This window comes from Sitophilus oryzae, unplaced genomic scaffold (assembly GCF_002938485.1).
Source record: "Sitophilus oryzae breed Bouriz unplaced genomic scaffold, Soryzae_2.0 scaffold_1498_pilon_pilon, whole genome shotgun sequence".
Taxonomy (NCBI): Eukaryota; Metazoa; Arthropoda; class Insecta; order Coleoptera; family Curculionidae; genus Sitophilus; species Sitophilus oryzae.
Window position 1 is genome coordinate 1,694,049 of NW_022146167.1, and position 19,824 is coordinate 1,713,872.

Here is a 19,824-nt window from a genome sequence, read left to right on the forward strand (position 1 = left end):
ATTTTCCGACCGATATTTCGATTCCACGTGCCCAAGAAGTCCCCGATAGTTCCAAGAGCAAGAAGACCGATCCAGACCGTAGCACAGAACAGTCCAGAATTCCATCCGTTCCTGTTGCCCGTGTGTAGAGTTACCCGTTGGACATCATAAACCCTCGTTGAGGGGTTTTTATGTTCACCTTTGAAGTCCTACACCTGGCCGGCATCCGTACGTCTGCTGAAATCCGTGGGGCTCCAGTGACAGTACACCGAGCTGCTGTACCGCCGTAGCCACCCTGTAGCTATACACCGTAGCTCAGCCGGAGGAATTTCCGAGTTGTTTTCAAGATTGTACATCGATTAGAGTAAGACTGTTTAGATTTAGATTTGCTTTATGTAAACCACCCTGTTTGTATCTAGTATTAAGTTAGATAAGGGGGTTTGACGTCATAGGTTTAGTACTTATTGATTTAAATTTCATTTAACTATACATTTCATTTAACTTCAATTTCATTTCTTTAAATATAAACTTTTTGATATTTTAATAAATTGCTTAAATATTTTTAGTAGTATTATTTACAGTCTAGTCTCATAGTAGTTAAGTTAGAGTCCCACTTAAGTACAAATAGTTATAGAATATTTGAAGTTCATGATAGTTGCACTCAACAGTTCGAGGTTAGTGTTGAAGTCTACTTAATAGTTACATCTTTATTGCCGAGTTCATAGAGTATAATCTCGTGGCGCCCTTTTATTAATATCTTTGAACCCCGACCACCCGGCTGTTAAAATTAAAAAGCTAGTGGCCTCTATGCAACTCATTCAGATTAAGTAAACTTTGTGTTTTATTGAACTTCGAATAAGATAGGGCGTGGCATTATATGGGACACCCTGTATATTTTTAATTTATTGAAAAGAATTTAAAATTACCTTTCCAAAAATATAACACACTTGATATTTTCGTCGATTCCTCTTCGAGATATAGAGTATATAAAAATTCGCCTGCTTTAAATAAGTAGGATTTGAACGGCACCGGCTGTAATGCAAAAAAATTCTAGCTGTGAGCATCAATTAAAACGAAAATAATATTTGCTATGAGAGATGCAGAATTTTATAACAATTTAAAATATATTTTACCAACATCAACACATTTAAACTATATCTAATAACAATAAAAATAAATAGCAAACCAAGACATGAGATTTTGCTACAGGTATTCGACATATCGACCGTCTTCTGTTATGGACAGGCGGGGCAGTTTTTGAACATTTCTCGCGGAATTCATTAACTCAGTGGGGGTGAAAGGTTCCCTCTCATAACTGCTAAGTATTTCTAATTCTTGTCTAGATTATACGGAAGAATAAGGAACCTTTATTCTTCCGCAAATATATCCATAGGATTAGATCCATGGGCACTAAGTCAGGCGGCCTCGACGGCCAACGGCTGGGATCTTGGTTAGCTATTCAATTATTCTTGAAATTGGCTGCAAAAATTTGCTGATAATTTCAGCGTTCAAAGACAGTGCATCGTCTTGCTGGAAAAATATGTTTTCGAGTTCCATTAAGGGCATATCATCAATAAGAGGTCCAAAGCCTACTAGTTAAAAGTGGCAAACTTCAAAAATTCTGTATTTTGAAGGGGATTGTAACAAAATATCAAGTGGACTTAGCGACTATGGATTTTTATCTTTAAGGAAGAATAAAGGTTCTTATTTTTAAATTGCCTGTTTATACAGATTATTCTAGACAAAAATTAGAAATACTTAGAAGTTATACGAGGATATCTTTCATCCCTACTGAGTTAATGAATTCCTCGAGAAATGTGTGTGTCCCATATAAAAATCATTTCTTCTTTTGATACTTTTTAAATTATTAATTTAAAAAAAATATATACTCAAACCATTAAATTTTTCGTAAAAAGGTGCTTTGGAAATGTTTTCATAGAAATACAAAATTTTCCATAGCAAAAAAGTTACAGTGATTTGATAAAAATGCACATTTTTGAAAAACACCCCGTAACTCCGAAACGGTAACAGATATCGATATGCGGTTTTCACCATCATGTTTTTGATGAAAATCGAGCTCCAGACACCGATATTAGTTTTCGTCTATCTCCTATAGAAAAGGGTGTTTCCATTTAAAAGCGTCAAATTTGACCCACCCTGTACAACGTTTTATCTACAACCTAAAAATAAGAAAATGCTGTTTTAATTTTCGTTTATTAGCCGCCCACCTTTAACTATGACATTTGTCACAATTTTTTCATTATAATCGTGGGGAATTGTTACCTGCTTCAGACTATAGTTACAAACGTTGTTTATCAAGTAGAGAGTTTTTTTTTCTGAAAAGTCAGTTTGCCCTGTCAAGTAAACGCGAGCACTTTTTGCACAGAAAAATCATTTTAAAAATTACAATGAGCGATTCCGAAAGTCTCCCTTCAGATGTAGAAGTTGCCGCAGTACGTGCCACGGAATCATTATTGCCGGAAAAGTCGCGATCAAAATATGAAAAAACATAAAACCAGTTTTGGTGTGATGACAAAAAGGTGAAAAATCAATGCAATGAAAAAGTAATTTTAGCATATTCTGAAAATAATGCACGGAAATACAGCGCATCAAGTCTATGGACGTTTTATTCTATGTTGCGAGCCACAATATCCTTGAAGAAGAACGTTGATATAGTCTATAAAATGAATAACTTTGAATTTTGACCGTTATTTTTTGCCAACACGGCAAATATAAAATCCCTCTATCAAAAAAGTTACTGATATTCTTTAAGTATTCTTTAAATTGAGTGCCTGAACGAATCAGATAGGTAACTCTTTTTACTTTCGTGAAATAGAAAAGGAAAATGATAAAACAAGTGACAGTTCTTCCTCTTCTTGCAAAAATCAACAGGAAATGGCATAATTGTCAAAAGTAAAATGTCATCAGCTTTTGACATTTCTAAATATCAGACCAATGCCGTCTCTAATAGAACAGCCTCGGAGCGAGATTTATTACGTCACGCTAATTAGATACTACGGATTAATAAATATGTTGTAGAATACATGGAAAACATAATTATACCTCGTATTTTTGGTTTGTATTTTAAAACTGATATAGTTTACATGAAATATACATAATATACAGATAATAAACAGACTATATAGATTCATAACACCACTGTTATGAATCTCATAACGTAACTGAAATACTAAAAAAATAGTGATGTAAAATCGTTATAACTAAACGGTTGTAGATAAATCCATTTTATTTTTAGTTTTTTGTGCTTTCTTTAAGAAAAAGTGTCTCATAACCTACACAATTGTGAAAAAGTGCACTATAAATTTCAAATAAATTGTTATTTATTAAAAATTGATTTTAGTAATAGTTGAATACTTTAAATCCATTTTATTTCTATTTTTTTGTTTTTTTTTTCTAGGTAGTAACTATTGTGGTTGTCCAGGTTCTGCTGGGGTGTCTCATCCGGAAACGCTGACAGTTACACTGACATCCGACAGAGGGCTGGGATATGGACTGACAGTTTCTGTAGGTGATCACACGGATAATCGATCAGCTGATATACTGATTACCAGGATAGCTACAGATTCACCAGCTTACAGGTAATATTTTACCAGATTTTTATATTATATTTAAAAATCGACATTATAACCTATTCTCTAAAAAGTTCTAAACATAATTCTTTCATTAAATCTATTTATTAGAAAAAAAGTCGTCATAGACCTGAAACTTATAAACAAAACCCTTGTCGATACACTATTACTTTACACAAAGTTCGTATCTTAATGCTCATCTTTTTTGTTATTTTTACACTTTTTGGAAGGTCTTAGAAAAATACTAAACGTAGTCCTAAAAAATGTATGTAGATTTATAGTATACACCTCCGAAGGTTTAGTTACCTTGGTTTTGTGAGAAAATTAAATTTTTGAACTACTTGTTTTTTAGCTATTTTTGATGATGGTTAGAGAAATAGTAAACGTAGTCCAAAATATATCAGAAATATCAGAATCTGTAGGAAATTTTATACAGATTCGGAACATATACACCTTAGAAGGCTTAAAAATTTTAGTTTTGTGAGAATTTTAAATTTTTTAAACCCATGTATTTCAGATAATTTTGATGACTGTTCTACTTCCCCTACAACTAATACTGTACTTATAAAACCACAATGGCCTATATTTTCCTATTATACGCTTTTTAATTAGTAAATATCAGCAGTTTTTCCAAAATCAGTGAAATGTATGAAGTGATTAGTATGGAGAAATATCGAAAATTTGCCCATTTTCCGATATTTTTTGCACACTTCCAAAGGTCTTAGAAAAATAGAAAACATATAGTCCGAAAATTATAAAAATGTCAGTATTTGTAGGAAATTTTATGCAGATTTAGAATGTATACACGTATTAAGATTTAGGTACCTAAGTTTTTTTAGAAAATTAAATTTTCAAACCCTTACTTTCTCAAATTTTTGTTTTGGTGGCGAAGTACCGGATTTCTTCTTCAATAAATGAATTCCCCCTTAAAGATATTGAGATTTTGTTTAATAGTGTTATTACCTTTTAATATCATGAGATTTGTTTTCTAGAAAATGACTGTTACTACCATATGATCGAAAAAAACGGCGCGGCGCGGCGTCCAGTTGGCTTTGAAATTACGATCGATGACATTCCCCATATAATTATACATATAAAATGACAGCGATCTTCATTTCATAGCCTTTTTTGAAACCTTTTTTTTTCAGCATTTTGTATTAATAACTAAGATGTAGATTATGTTTATATTGTTTTTTTATTGCGATTATTTTTAGTGGTTTCAATTAGCGAAGTTTGTTCCTTTAATTTCAATGTAAGCATTAAGAACGTCAAAACTAGCGGTAGACATTTTCAATTAGTAGAAAAAGTGATCAAACTTTTAACTTTTCCACTAAATATACTTATGCCGGTTCCACATTCTCGCTGTTGCTCGGCGAGAAAGCCCGAGAACGAGTGTGTAGATGGGACCGCCCGATTTACCTCGCTTTGTCTTTCCCGGCATCGCCGGTGCTCCGTCGAAAATCGGTTTTTTGGGCTCGAGTCAAAGGTGCTCGCGAGAATACCGAGGATGAGCGAGCATAATAGTGTACGTTCTCGGGTTCTCGCATTGATACGCATATTACCGCTAGATTTCGGAGGGTTCAGAGGTTGTCTTGTGTTGTGATATAAACAAAATGGGAGTGGAATAATGAAAAAGAATTAAATTACAGCAACAGCAGCAGCAACTTCTGCGTAACAAAATGGCAAAAGTAATTCGCGCAGCATACCATAAAAAGTACTCCGACTGTCCGTTGTGATGAAGACTTCCACATGCCGTACTGGTGGAACGAAGATATCCAAACAAACATTTTAGAAGTAAAAAAAAGAAGAAGGTTTCAACGAGAAACAAGAAACGATGATCTTCGCGAGCTCTATAAACGTACCTACAAAGAAGCAAAGCAGGATCTGTCTCAAAAGATCAGAATTGCAAAAATAAGTTCATGGGAAAAACTGTGCGATGACTTACAAGAAAATGTTTACGGTCAAGCATACAAGATAATAAGATCCCAGCTGAAAAAAATGCCACCCACAGTTCAAATGGACCCAGAAGAAAAAAATCAAACAGTTTAAGGCTCTATTTGTATATGAGAGACAAACCTGGACTCAACCAAATAATATACAAACTGTGATAAGAGAATGTGATATTTTTTGTGATTCAGATATAATAAATGCTGCCAAAGATATAAAAATTAACAAATCTCCGGGCTGTGATAATTTGCCACCAAATGTGATAAAAACGCTAATATTGGACAATGTAGAATATTTTAGAACATTTTTCAATAACTTTCTTCAGAGAAATGAATTCCCTAAAGAATGGAAGAGATCCAAATTAACCCTAATAGAGAAACCCCGGAAGCACCTAAATGATCCACCAAAATATCGTCCGATTTGCCTCATTGATGTAATCGGGAAAGTCTATGAGAAACTCATCAATACGCGACTCTTGGAAGAAATTAGGAAGAAACGAAATGGTATGCATCCAAACCAGTATGGATTTGTAAAGGGGAAATCTACCACACATGCAATGAAGAAAATATCGGATATCGTGAAAAGAAAAGCCACTTGGCATAATGCTTTGATTTTAGTCGACGTTAAAAATGCATTTAATTGCGCGTCATGGGAAAGAATTATTAAAGAACTTAGAAGATGGGGCATAAGTGGCTATTTGGTGAACATAATAAGAAGCTATCTTGATAATAGATTTATAGTCAATAGAGAAGACGAAAGAGAGGTATTCGGTGGCGTCCCACAGGGCTCGGTGCTGGGGCCAACTCTGTGGAACATATTATACGACAGTGTCATGGAGCTTACTGTACAGGTGGGACAGAGTTGGATGATACACTAAAGATCATAGCCAGATGGATGCGTGAGCACAGACTCGAAATAGCTGTGGAAAAACAGAGGCGATTTTACTGAGCCGCAAGAGAAAAGTTGACCATATAAGGTTTAATTTTAAGGATATAATAAAAAATCCAGTAAAGCAAGTCAACTATCTTGGATTCCACATAGAGCGTGCACTCACGATGGGCCTGCACATCAAGGAGGTGTGTCTGAAATCACAACGAACTGCTAAAGCGTTGTCCGCAATACTGCCAAACGTTCGGGGCCCAACACCAGCAAAGATAAGAGTGTTAGCATATGCGTGCCAGAATATTATTATGTATGGAGCACCTGTGTGGAACGAAGCAACCAATATGCACGTAAATAAAAAAAGACTTGAAGGTGCACAGAGAGTCATGGCTTTGAGGGTCTGCTCGGCGTATCGGACTACTTCAACTGAGGCAGCCTTGGTGATATCGGGTCAGGTGCCCTTGCATCTTCTCTCAAGAGAAAGAGAACGACTCTTTCTCAAGGGTGAAGTACAAACCAGGGCAAGCAGAGAGATGGAGAGAAACCGCACAGTGCAGCAGTGGCAGGCAGAATGGGAAGTATCACAAAAAGGACAGATAAGATGGACATATAAGCTCATCCCAAATATAAATATGTGGATTAAAAGAAAGCATGGAGAGGTAAACTTCTATCTTACTCAAATATTGAGTGGCCACGGAAATTTTTGGGAGTTACCTGTGTAAAATTGGAAAGAGGGAAGTCGCGGAATGCCGATACTGTGCTGAACCCAATGATACTCCAGAACACACAATGTTTGCTTGTCCAAGATGGGAACAGGAAAGATGTAAGGCACGCATGACGATTGGTGGCAACATCTCCCCAGATACCTTCTTAAAATCGGTAACAGAAAGAAGAGAAAACTTTGAAGCCATCTCAAAACTTGCACAAAATATACTAGAGGCAAAATACAGCGAAGAGCAGGGGTAATGACAAAAAAGGAACAGTCCGGTGTCTACTTGAGGAGATGCGTCCAGCAGGTCCAGGTAGACGTGGCAGGAGCGAGGGGGTGACGTTTAGTGGGTAGTGTCCTCCAGGCAGCTTAAGGAGAGAAAAAAAACTTCTGCGTCGGCCATCTTCTCGCGTTCTCGCACGGATGATGGATTTCCCGGGAGTTCACAACTGCAACTGAAACATTCGCTAATTTAGCGAGAATGTGTATGGCCGTATCCGAGCACGAATTTCTCGGCCGAGAAGCTCGGCGAGACACAGCGAGCGTATTCGGACGAGAATGTGGAACCGGCATTAAAAATTTGCGACAAATGTCATTTTGGCCTTGATTATCTTCCGTCAAGAGAAATTGTGGTTAGAAATCAAAAGTTGATTGTTTTAAAGATCGCGCACACTATACCTACACGGACCAGTACGGACCAGCACAGCACAAACCTGCATCCTGCATGACATCGCACACTTTACCGCCACAGACCAGCAACATAAGCGAGAGTTTCGAAAAAAGTACAGTTGTCAAGGCTCAACTACTAGAGCGTGCAACATAGAAGTATTGAAAATGAGTAGTTCAGACGAAGAAATTATTATTTTAGCCATGTTGTGTGAAGAAGAGGAGGAAGAGAAGGAAGCTAAGAAAAAAAGAAGATTTTGGGTTCACCCTATAAATCAAAAGAGAAAGCAATATGGCGAATTTCATTATTTGTTTCCTGAATTAAAAAGATTCGAAGAAAAGTTTTTCCAATATTTTCGAATGTCACAAATCAAATTTAATTATTTTTTTTTGCTATCGACTCCCATATTGCATCTTTTCTTTCTTGGTCTCTATATATAAAATGCTTGGCTCGTATCGCACAGCTCTGAATACTTTTGTACCAGTAAAATAAGCTTTTTTTCATTCATATTTAAAACGATTTAAAGGTTCGAACAAAAATAAACGAAATCTAACCTACATCATGCAACTTGAGCCAGCTAGCGTACTCGAAATACTGACAAACCCTTCAATATTTGCATGTTTGTGGAGGTGTGCTGGTTCGCCGGTGCGCACATTAGGTCGGACCAGCACGACCAGGCATAAATATTGCCGGTCATATTTGTCCCTGACCGACACGACCTGTTTGACGGTCGTGGCTTGTGGCGGTACGTGCTGGTACTGGTCTAGTGTCCCCTACTCTATTAAATAACACGGTCACCTTCACCGGTAGATTTTACTGGTCTGGTCCGTGCCGGTCCGTGCAGGTATAGTGTGCGCGATCTTTTATAAGCTAAATATTAAACTTTCTCTATGGATACAACTGACTAAAAGCAAGCTGTTGCTAGGATATTCTATTAATTTTAATTATGTTTTTTAAACATTGTGAATGTGATCGTAAAAAGTATAAAGTGTAATTGAAACCACTAATTTATTCTACTAATTGCGAGGTTCTGAATGAAGCTTAAGTTTGATTAATAACTTTAGGATACAAAATGTAATATTCTTCATTCCACTAAATATTTCGGAAAGTTTTTAAACCCCAAACAAAACAAAATCCTTTTTTTTTCTCTTCTCTCTCAATTTCCATTTTCCGTTATCACATAGTTCGTTCTTTGCTAAATTCTCTTCAATTTTACTTATTTTCCGGATTCTTTCTCGCATAACAACGGCGTATGCAGGCCGTTAGTTACAGTTTCCGGCTAAAATATTATATCTCGAAGGTGTTTTGGCTGCGCCGTGCTAATTGTTGCATAACTTCCGCATTTTTCTTTTAGAGCTCGGCAAAAAAGAGCGAAAAATATAGCTCGCTTCGAGCTAGACGCTATTTGCATTTGATTACACTTTAAAACATGATACCTCTGGGACTGTGTTTACTTTTTGACGGTATATAAACAAAAAAAAACAGGTTTATAACAATATCTTGACGATTTGAACTGGCGCGCGAATGAAGAAATGCGTGCGGTCTTCTCGTGCGGTTCTATCGTGCGGTCCCCGTCCATACCACTAGCGAACATTCGTTCGTTCGTTCGTTCGTGCGGATAATGAATACGCACCTTTAAAAAAGTGCAAATATTTTGAGGGCTGGTAGATCTCGATAAAAGAAACATATTTTCCCTTTACCGTCTTTCAAATTTTATTTATTTGAAATAAGATCAAAATAACCGAGTTATTTTACTTTGAAAAATTAAAAAAATAGAATATTGTTTTATTTATTTATGACACTTTTTGGTGGCGAGGCTGTACAGGGTGTCCCATTTTGGTTGAAATCATACGGTATCTCCGTTATTCGTGAAGATAGAAGGGTGCGGTTTTTACAAACCTGTGCCACTTTTTCGTCAAATGGAAGATGCTGTCAACAAAATGTTTATAACCCTTTTCGTTTCTGAGCTACAGGGTCTTTTCGAAAATTTTGCAATTTGGGACCGCCCCCGTATCTCCGTTATTATGTATGATATCGAAAAGGTGAAAACTGATTCTTGTAGAACTTTTTACGTAGAATACAGTGGCGTAGTCTGTTTTTCTTCCATGTGCAAACTGCACCCTTCTATCTTCACGAATAACGGAGATACCGTATGTTTTCAACCAAAATGGGACACCCTGTACGTATGGGAAAATTAAGTCGAGGTACAAAAGTCATTTTTGCTCCGAATACAACATGCTATTTTTTTCAAACGCCACAAATAGTTTATAAACAATTTCAAATGTTCTAAATAATATAAAAATATTTAAAAGTAATGGATACCTTGTAAGTAATTATACATATATCGAGAAACTATGATTACGCTCGTTGAATTTGACACTTCATGTCAGTTTAACAATAGTATCGTGTCATAGATAAAAGAAAATAATCTACTATTAAGAGTATCGTACTTTTATGCCCAGGCGTTAAAATGACTTCTGTATATTGTCAATCACGTCGCAAAAATTAATAATTTTGTGACTTTTAAAAAAATTATTTTTTGCGTTCTGAGAACCACTGGATTTTTTTCTTTCACGTAAATTTAATCTACTACCTATGTTGTCATATTATAAGAACTTTTTAGAAAACAGTTTTATTTTTTTTTTATTTTAAATTTTCAAATACCTTTTGACAGTAAATCCTTATTATCAAGAATACGATGTCACGATGTCACTTCGTTTTCGGTCTTGTGTTACTTTATTTTATGTTTAGAGCAGGGTCTCAATGATATAATAGTCGCACAGCGTGTAATATCATCACTAATCGCTCCATTGTATGTTATATTCTAAGATAAAAGCCATTTCTTATTATTCTCCCTCAACACAACTTCCCAAAACAACTTAGACATGGAAAACGAGAGTTTCAACTCGTCGCCTGTTTCCGACAACTCCCCAACACCACCATTCGTATTCCCAGAGAAATTAGTATACATAGAGGAGCTCTAACATAAAAAAACCATTGGTTTGTAGTTAATTGTTACATCATTAATATTAAGTAAGAAGTTCAATTAGTTTTAACCATTGCCTAGTAATATTAATTATGGTATACCTAGTAAATAAATATATAAACTTTAAAAAAAATAATCCCCACCATGTTATATGGAAGCGAAACCTAAGTGCCGTACCGCCGACGAACGCATTAAACAAGTAGCAACAGAGACACCTTAGACAACTGTTAAGAATCAAATGGTACCACCATGTCCCAAACTCATCAGTCCTAGAAAAAGCTAGCTGCGAGAGCGCTGAAGTCATGATTACTAAATCCCGCTTAAGATGGGCTGGTCACCTATGCAGAATTCAAGAAAACCGCCTACAACACCGGGTGGACAACCCAAAAGGTACAAGAATATTTTCCATGAAAACTTAAGAATCAGTCGGATATCATAACGTATCGGACTTTCCAGTCACAGAAAAGCTCATAAATGAAAACGCCTTGCGTAACCATCTTCTGATTCATGTTAAATACTCGTCAGTGAGTAGTGGCAACATTGTAATCTAGTCCAAAAACAATTTCATGAGGCACTGAAAAAACAGAAGCATAATGTATTAGAAAAAATGATAAAAAAACTTGAGTTTTGGACTAATCGTATAATAAAAAAAACTATGGGTCTTAACTTCTTCTTCTTCTTCTTCTTCTTCTTCTTCTTCTTCTTCTTCTTCTTCTTCTTCTTCTTCTTCTTCTTCTTCTTCTTCTTCTTCTTCTTCTTCTTCTTCTTCTTCTTCTTCTTCTTCTTCTTCTTCTTCTTCTTCTTCTTCTTCTTCTTCTTCTTCTTCTTCTTCTTCTTCTTCTTCTTCTTCTTCTTCTTCTTCTTCTTCTTCTTCTTCTTCTTCTTCTTCTTCTTCTTCTTCTTCTTCTTCTTCTTCTTCTTCTTCTTCTTCTTCTTCTTCTTCTTCTTCTTCTTCTTCTTCTTCTTCTTCTTCTTCTTCTTCTTCTTCTTCTTCTTCTTCTTCTTCTTCTTCTTCTTCTTCTTCTTCTTCTTCTTCTTCTTCTTCTTCTTCTTCTTCTTCTTCTTCTTCTTCTTCTTCTTCTTCTTCTTCTTCTTCTTCTTCTTCTTCTTCTTCTTCTTCTTCTTCTTCTTCTTCTTCTTCTTCTTCTTCTTCTTCTTCTTCTTCTTCTTCTTCTTCTTCTTCTTCTTCTTCTTCTTCTTCTTCTTCGTAATATTTGAGGGATAGTTTCACCCCCTTAAATTCGAGTTTCGAAAAATCCCTTTTATCGAACCTCTACACCCTAGAACAATATGCGATATTATTCTATAACGTTGGAATTTGACTTTCGAAAAATCCGTTGTCAAGCAGTTTAAGCAGAATCGTGGTTAATCAATTACCCAACTTTTTGGAACACACTGTATGATTTTTTAAAAAATTTCAAAATATGTAAAAAAACAAAATAAATTATGCGTGTCAAGATGTTTTTACGAAAGACTAACCGTTTTTAAATAGGGTGACTCAAATATTTGAGGGGCGTTTTCACCCTTTTGGAATTTGAAATGGAACAAGCCTGTATATATCGATTTTCTACTTCCTTTCAGTCATTCCGCTTTATCAAAACCCTAAGACATGAATGTCAGGCAGTTCGATAGTTTCAGTGATATTACTCAATGGTCATATTTATGTAAACACCCTTATAAATTATTAAAAATACAAAAATATGTTCTGAAATCACAAAATATAATAGGTATTTACTTTAGATAGTCTGCTCTTTACTTTGTTATAAATAATGGTAATCGTATGTATCATCATACAGGATGTTCACTATTCTACATATAACTTCCTAAAATAAGATCGTGATTAATCAATGACCAGATTTTCAGAAACACCCTGTATACATTTTTAAAAAATCTTAAATTATGAAAAAAAATATAAATAATTATATTTGTTATTTTAAATGTATACACCCTGTTTAAGCGTTTTTTAAACTTGACCGTTTTTAAAATGAAAAATATTGTAATTATTTGAGGGGTGGTTTCAACCCCTTCGGAACTGGAATTTCAGTAATCCTTTCATCGAACCTCTACACCCAAAAATCAACCTGTATGCCAAATCATTGGGCTTCTTTGATAAAAGTCAGTTACTGTGGAATATATATTGTATAGATTTAGTTGCGCAAATAACTGCGAAACCGTTAAAAATTTTGTATTTCTAAATACAAAAAAAGTTCATTTTTTTGATTCTCCGTCTACTGAAAAAATAATAATTTCTGTTCCATTTAAAAAAAACGAGGAAAAATTATTTTATATTTTAGAAAGTTTGGCGCAGAATTTTGAACATTCTGTATAATTTACGATTTTACATATTTTTAGCAAAGTAAGTACAGACCATCTAAAGTAAATACCTAATATAGTTTTTATTTCAGGACAGTTCGAACGAGGGGAGAAGTGTTATATGGGTTGAAAAGAGGCTGAAAAATGTGTCGTTTATATTTTGTTTTTAATATCTCTGAAACTATAAAATATGTTTTATTCATATGGGTTATGTAGGGTGATATATAAAAAGCCAAAAAATGTCTATAATATGTGGCAATTTAAAAAATCGTCAAAACTTTTTGTCACATATTTTCGTAACCACCGTAATAAAGTTACATTTCAGTAAAGCAAACTGCAAGGTTCACAGCAAACAAAATTCTCAAGAGAGATTCTTGGGCTACAGATACCCGACGACGGGACCCTGTTCAACATATAAATTTAGTTGCAAGAAAGCAGAACCAACGTTCACATTAATACGGTATTTTTAATTTTTATAAAAATGGATTTTTTTGTACTAAAATAATTTGTCCCAAAATTTCTGTTTTTTTTTAATTAGGGGGTTCCTTGAAATTGTGTTTGATATTTTAGGGGACTTTAAACTGAAATATTTTACGAAACGCTGTTGTCGAACATGTCTATGTTTACGTATTTCTCTGACTCCCTTTAACTATAGAGGAAGAGTAGACTCTGAAATTCAGCACAGGATTAGCAGCACCTCAAAGCATTCTGGAAATGAAAAGACAGGGTTTTCTAGAGTCCCGACTTGAGGCAGTTTGCATTTCCTTGCAGGAATCGGAGATGGAGCCACTCCCGAATGCGTTATGTATATTTCGGGAATGTTCCTGATGGGAAGTGATATCCTTGAGGAATGGCTAGGAACGAAGGGGAGAAGTGTTATATGGGTTGAAAGACAAAAAAAATGTGTCGTTATATTTTGTTTTTATTTGGAAGATGTTGTGTTTTATTTTCTTTTGAGGGAGATATACAGGGTCGTTGTAGAATGACACGGAGTATTGTACCAAAATCGCTGAGATTTTTACTTTATTGTGAGCTTGTAGGTTCGTAAGAGGAGGCCTATTAGAGCTACAATTTAAAAATATTTTTACAAAAATACGCAGAGTGTCCCAAATAAATAAAAATATCCATTTTTTAAATGGAACACCCTGTATATTTATTTTTAGTTTAGTACGATTAAAATAAAGGTAAGTTTGATTGAGGTTTATTATACTTCATCAAAACAATAAATTGTAACAGTGGTCATTCTAACTGGGTTACTGTGACTAGGTTATTATGATACAATGATGACCTGCTTGTGTTTTGTTATTTGGTAATATCTAAAGTAAAAATTTAACAAATTCATTTCCCTCCAAAGGGTATCAAACAAGCAGAATAAATATTTAGATGCAGTTCACAATAGATCGGAATGGAGAAGCAATTGTAAAGTAAGTTAAGAGCGACAACCAAAAAGTAAAGAGTCAACAAAGGAATGAGATTTTTTGAATGTCTGGAGTGCGGTAGACAGATAACATCACGTATCGGGCTTTTCAATCACATGAAAAGCTCATTTTAGAAAACGCCTTGCGTGACCATCTTCTGATGCGTGTATTATACCATTTTCAGCGAGTAATGGCGGTATCGTATGAAATGCATTTTCTTATAATTTAGACCTTATTTATCAATCTATCCATGGAATGTTGTCCCATTAGATTGCTGACAAATCAGCAAATTTACGAAAATCGCCCTTTCTTAAATAATATTATCGTTTTAGCAAAACGATAATATTTACTAATCCAGATTTATGCAAAAAGAAAACTATTTAAATCTTGCATGGTATCTACTATATTAAATTTTTTGTTGTCCAATGTTCATTGGTTTAGTGTGGCTTAAAATGGATCTAAGTGTATTTTGTACTTAATTGGATGTTTGTATAATATATTCTTTGCCTATCCTTATTTTTTCCAAAAATCCTCGTATGTATGGAATTGCAAGTTAAAGTCTCTGTTGTTATAAATACGACACGGATTATTGTAGCTGAAACGATTATATTTTACAAATTTTAAGTTTTATCACACTGTCTAATGACTATAGAAATACAATTTAAAAATATTTTTACAAGATACAGAGTATCCAAAAATAAGTTAAAAATATCAAAGTTGTATTTTTTGGTCTCTTTAACAAATATTTAAATAGTTTTTTTTTGCATACAAATGGGCTAATGTAATATTATCGTTTTATAAAAACGATATTATTATCTGTACTCTTTAAACATTTGTTGCATTTTAAAACAATCTAAAATGTCAATATTCCATGGGTATATTGATAAATGAGGTCTAAATTATAAGAAAATGCATTTTCTACGAAAACTTGAAGGGATAGGTAAAAAATGGTATAATATAATTTGATAGACAATTAAATTGTGCATCTGATTCTCGTAAAATATACAGGGTGTTCCATTTAAATTAAACAAGTTATTGCCGTTTGAAGCTAATAATTATTTAAAATAAATTTTTAGACACTCTGTATAAGGTAGTATTATTTTTATTATTGCAACACAATAACTGATCAATAAATAAACTTCAGTAAATATTTAGTATTAAAAACTTTGATATCCTTGGAGAAATGAAGCCTTAAAATTTTTACTGCAATTTCACAAAATTGAAAATATTTCAAAAACGGTAAGGTTTAAGTATTATAAACCTTAATCAAATTTACCTTTATTTTAATCGTAGAAACTAAAAATGTAATAATATACAGGGTGTTCCATTTAAAAAAATACAACTTAGATATTTTTTACTTATTTGGGACACTCTGTATCATGCAAAATTATTTTTAAATTGTACCTCTAATAGTCCTTCATCGAACCCAAAACTTACAATTTGTAAAGATCTCATCGTTTAGCTACAATACTCCGTGTCGTATGTGGTGAACTACCCTGTATATTGTGTATTGTTATCATTGTGTGTATTCTGCGAATGCTTTGGGGTTTGTATTTCGTTTAATTTGTTTGGTTTTCAATCAAAGATGGTGGAAAATCATTATTTATTAATGTATTTTTGATGTGGTTTATATCTTTGTAGCTATTATTAAAAATACGTTTTACATAAAAATTTACAAAAAGAGAAAAGAAAAGAACAAAAAATTATGAATAAAACAGCAAAAAAGTTATATTTAACTAAATGCCACAGCTCTGTTCTTTCTTCAGTCTTATTATTTCAGTGGAGCAGTTTAAAATAATACCCCAGGATCAAAAGATCGAGTAAGGAAGCCTCGGAGAGACGGGTGGACAGATAGCAGGACGTTTTCGAAATAATAAAGATTGAGGAAAACGGTCCTGGCCTTTCCAGGATTTTCCACTTTTCCTCTTTCGAAATGTTTCGAAATTAAGTCCTCGGGGATTTGCGGTCTGTGGTCAAACATTTTGCCGGACAATCGTTTCGATTTGACTACAACCAAACCAAACATATTATACAGGGTGGCGCCTCTTATACGACGCGGAGGCTCCAAGGAGAACGGTAGTTTATATCGAAATGAAATTTTGGGAGCATATGTAGGTTAATCGAAAGCATTTTGTAAAAATATATAGAGTTATACAGGGTGTCACCAAAAAAAGTTACACATCAAAGTTGTGTTTTTTGTAATGGAACACCTTATATATTAATTAATTTTCGGATTCTAGAAAAAAAATAAAAGTGAGTTTTATTAAAGAACCATATGCCTAAAATGTAAGGATTTTGACATATTTCACATTTTGTGAAAATGAACAGTAAATTTTAAATTTCAATAACAGCTACCTAAATTTTAATTTACCCTGTATAGCCTGATATTTAATTACAACAACCATTGTATGTTAAACCAAATTAAAATTTGACCCGAAGAGTTATACAAGGTGAGACAAAATTAATATGGAACATTGGTCACATTTAAGAAAGTTACTCTTTTATTTTAAATGGAACACCCGGTATATTATTCCGGCGTTCAATTGGGAATTCATATATCTTCAAAATATTTTTAAAATTGCCTACCCCTCAGACAAAGGTTTTCCTAGATATTATAATTTTTATGATTTTGCGTCAGTAGATCTTTATTATTTGAAAAAAACCTAGGGGTGGCTGTGATATACCTTTTAGTACTCAAGTACTCAACGGTAATAAAAAGATACACGTTTAAAACATATTTTAATTATTTTAGAATTAAAACTACCTAGATATAAACCTATAATTATGTGACAAAAATTAGCTAAATCAAATGCTCAAAATGCTTCCTTTTCTGTTAACTGCATAAAATGATTCTCTTTTTAAAAGACCTTTTCATTTTAAAAGGCATATGTGGAGTTCTACTTCGAAAAGCAGCTACAATTATTTTTCTAATGTTGTCGACAATAGTTGGTCGAGTTTTGTAAACAACAAACTCTCTTTAACATATCCCCATAAAAAAAACCAAACTAATAATAAAATTAGGAGCAGTTAAGCATTCTATTCATTGGTGAATGCCTCTATAGCATTCTATTCATTGGTGCTGCGACCTAAATTTTTAGCTCTTTAACTCAAACGGTTTTAACAATATCAAAAATTTAAAAACTCTTTTTTTTTCTAAAATCTTCTCGGGCTGATTTTTTTATAATAAACTTTATGTTTATTTCTTACAAGAATGTATTTTTAATGAAAAAATGTTCTCTGTTCACTTTTTTAAACTAAACAAAAATATAAGTTAGTTAAAACAGAAGATTTTAGGAAAAAAAAAATGAGTTTTTAATTTTTTTCTTATTGTTCCACCACTTCAAAAAATTTTAAAAAAATCCTGAGTGTAATGAAGTATAAAATACATTTTCTGACGATTTTTAGTGAGTGACATATTTCACGAAGATTAAAAAATTAAAAAAAGATTTTAATTTTCTTTCCTCCGCTAAAAATCGGCTTTGCGTTTAAGAATCATGATCATATTATCTTTTCATGTCTTGGACATCTAAGAATTAGAAAAAAAATCATCATTAATTAATTTTGAATTTTACTATAAAAATAAAAATAAAATTTAGAAAACCGTTTGAGTTAAAGAGCTAAAACTTTAGGTGAGTTATTTTGATTCGACACCAAATCTATCCCTTATGTGCAAGTCAAAAAAGCCGCGGGGCAGATTTCCCGTATTAATCGGGCTTTACCCTTTCTGATATATATATAATTTTTCTGCTGTAAATAGTAGTATTGTACTTCTTCTTCTTCTTATCACGCCCTCTCCTGCCGAAGGTTGGCGATCCAAATGGCAACTGTGGCTCTGGGAAATGCAGCCCGGAAGATTTTCGCAGACGAGCGTTCAAACCATCTCCTCAAATCTTTTAGCCATGGGTTCTGGCGTCTTCCTACTGATCTTTTCCCTTGCACTTTGCCCTCTATTATGAGGCGCAGTATTTCGTATGTACCACCTCTGTCCACATGTCCACATGACCCAAGTATTGCATTTTTCCTTGATGGTGTTCAGTATCTCTTTTTGTTTCTGCATGCGCTGGAGTACTTCATCGTTGGTGATCCTTTGTACCTATGAGATTCGCAGCATCCGTCTGTATACATACATTTCAAAGGCTTCTATTCTCTTTTCGGTCTGTGAATCCAGTGTCCAGCTCTCACATCCATAGAGTAACACAGAGAAGACGTAGCATCTGGCCATTCGAGTTCTGAGGTATCGTCTTGTAAAAAATGATTTCATTCGCACAAAGATTTTTCTCGCTTGCTCAATTCTTGAAAATATTTCTCTTTTCGGGTCGCACTGACTATTGATGTTAGCTCCTAAATACTTTATTGAGGTCACTTGTTCAATTGTTTGTCCCTTGACACGGAGGTGTGCATTTATTGGAGTCTTAGAAAAGACCAATAGTTTGGTCTTGGAGACATTGAGATGCAGTCCAAACATCTCACCCTATAGTGGACTACGGAATCTATAATGCTTTGCAGTTCTTGTATATCGTTGGCTATTATAACCGTTTATAACCGTATCATCGGCATATCTGATATTGTTTATTGGGATTCCATTGAACTTGATTCCGCCCTGGATTCGATCCAGTGCTTCTCTAAATATAGTCTCCGAGTACAGGTTAAACAGGAGCGGAGACAAGACGCAACCCTGCCGAACATCCCGTCTGATTTGTATATCTTCCGATGTTGACTGATTCATCTCAACTACCGCCGTTTGATGCCAATAAAGTTCTGATATGAAACATAGGTCTTGTTCGTCAACTCCGGTTGTTCTTAGAATTTTGATCATCTGATAATTAACACAGTCGAACGCCTTACGATAGTCTATGAAGCATGCAAATACATTCACATTCATGTCTCTACACCACTGTGTCATTACATTTAGGGAGAAGAGTGCTTCACGCGTTCCGAGTCCGTTTCTGAAGCTGAACTGGGTGTTGTCCATCTGATTTTCGCACTTCTTGTAGATTCGCGTGTGGATGATTCTAAGAAAGGTTTTGAGGACATGGGACATAAGGCTTATCATCCGATAGTCATCACGTTGTGAGGCGTTGTGTTTCTTTGGCAGGGTTGCGAATGTTGATTTATGCCAATCTGACGGTATTTTGCTTAAGCTATATAATTTGTTAAATAATGCTGTTACCAAATCTAGACTTCTACTTTCGTTATCTGCAATGAGTTTAAGTATTTCAACGTTTATTTTATCGGGGCCGGTAGCTTTTCCGCTTTTCTGCGCTTTTATTGCATGAACAACTTCGTCTTTGGTTATTGCTGGAGCCTTTTCATTTAGTATGTGATCTATCGGT

At 34.3% G+C, this 19,824-nt stretch overlaps 1 protein-coding gene across 3 annotated transcripts in view; it reads left to right on the plus strand.

Moving 5' to 3' along the window:
* Nucleotides 1-19,824, plus strand: part of LOC115877712 (glutamate receptor-interacting protein 2) — a 291,983-nt gene that overhangs the window by 199,655 nt on the left and 72,504 nt on the right. For all 3 annotated transcript variants that reach the window (XM_030893991.1, XM_030893989.1, XM_030893990.1), the window contains one exon: nucleotides 3,398-3,578. In XM_030893991.1, the coding sequence (XP_030749851.1) occupies nucleotides 3,398-3,578 (181 nt within the window). The remainder of the gene's footprint in view (nucleotides 1-3,397; nucleotides 3,579-19,824) is intronic.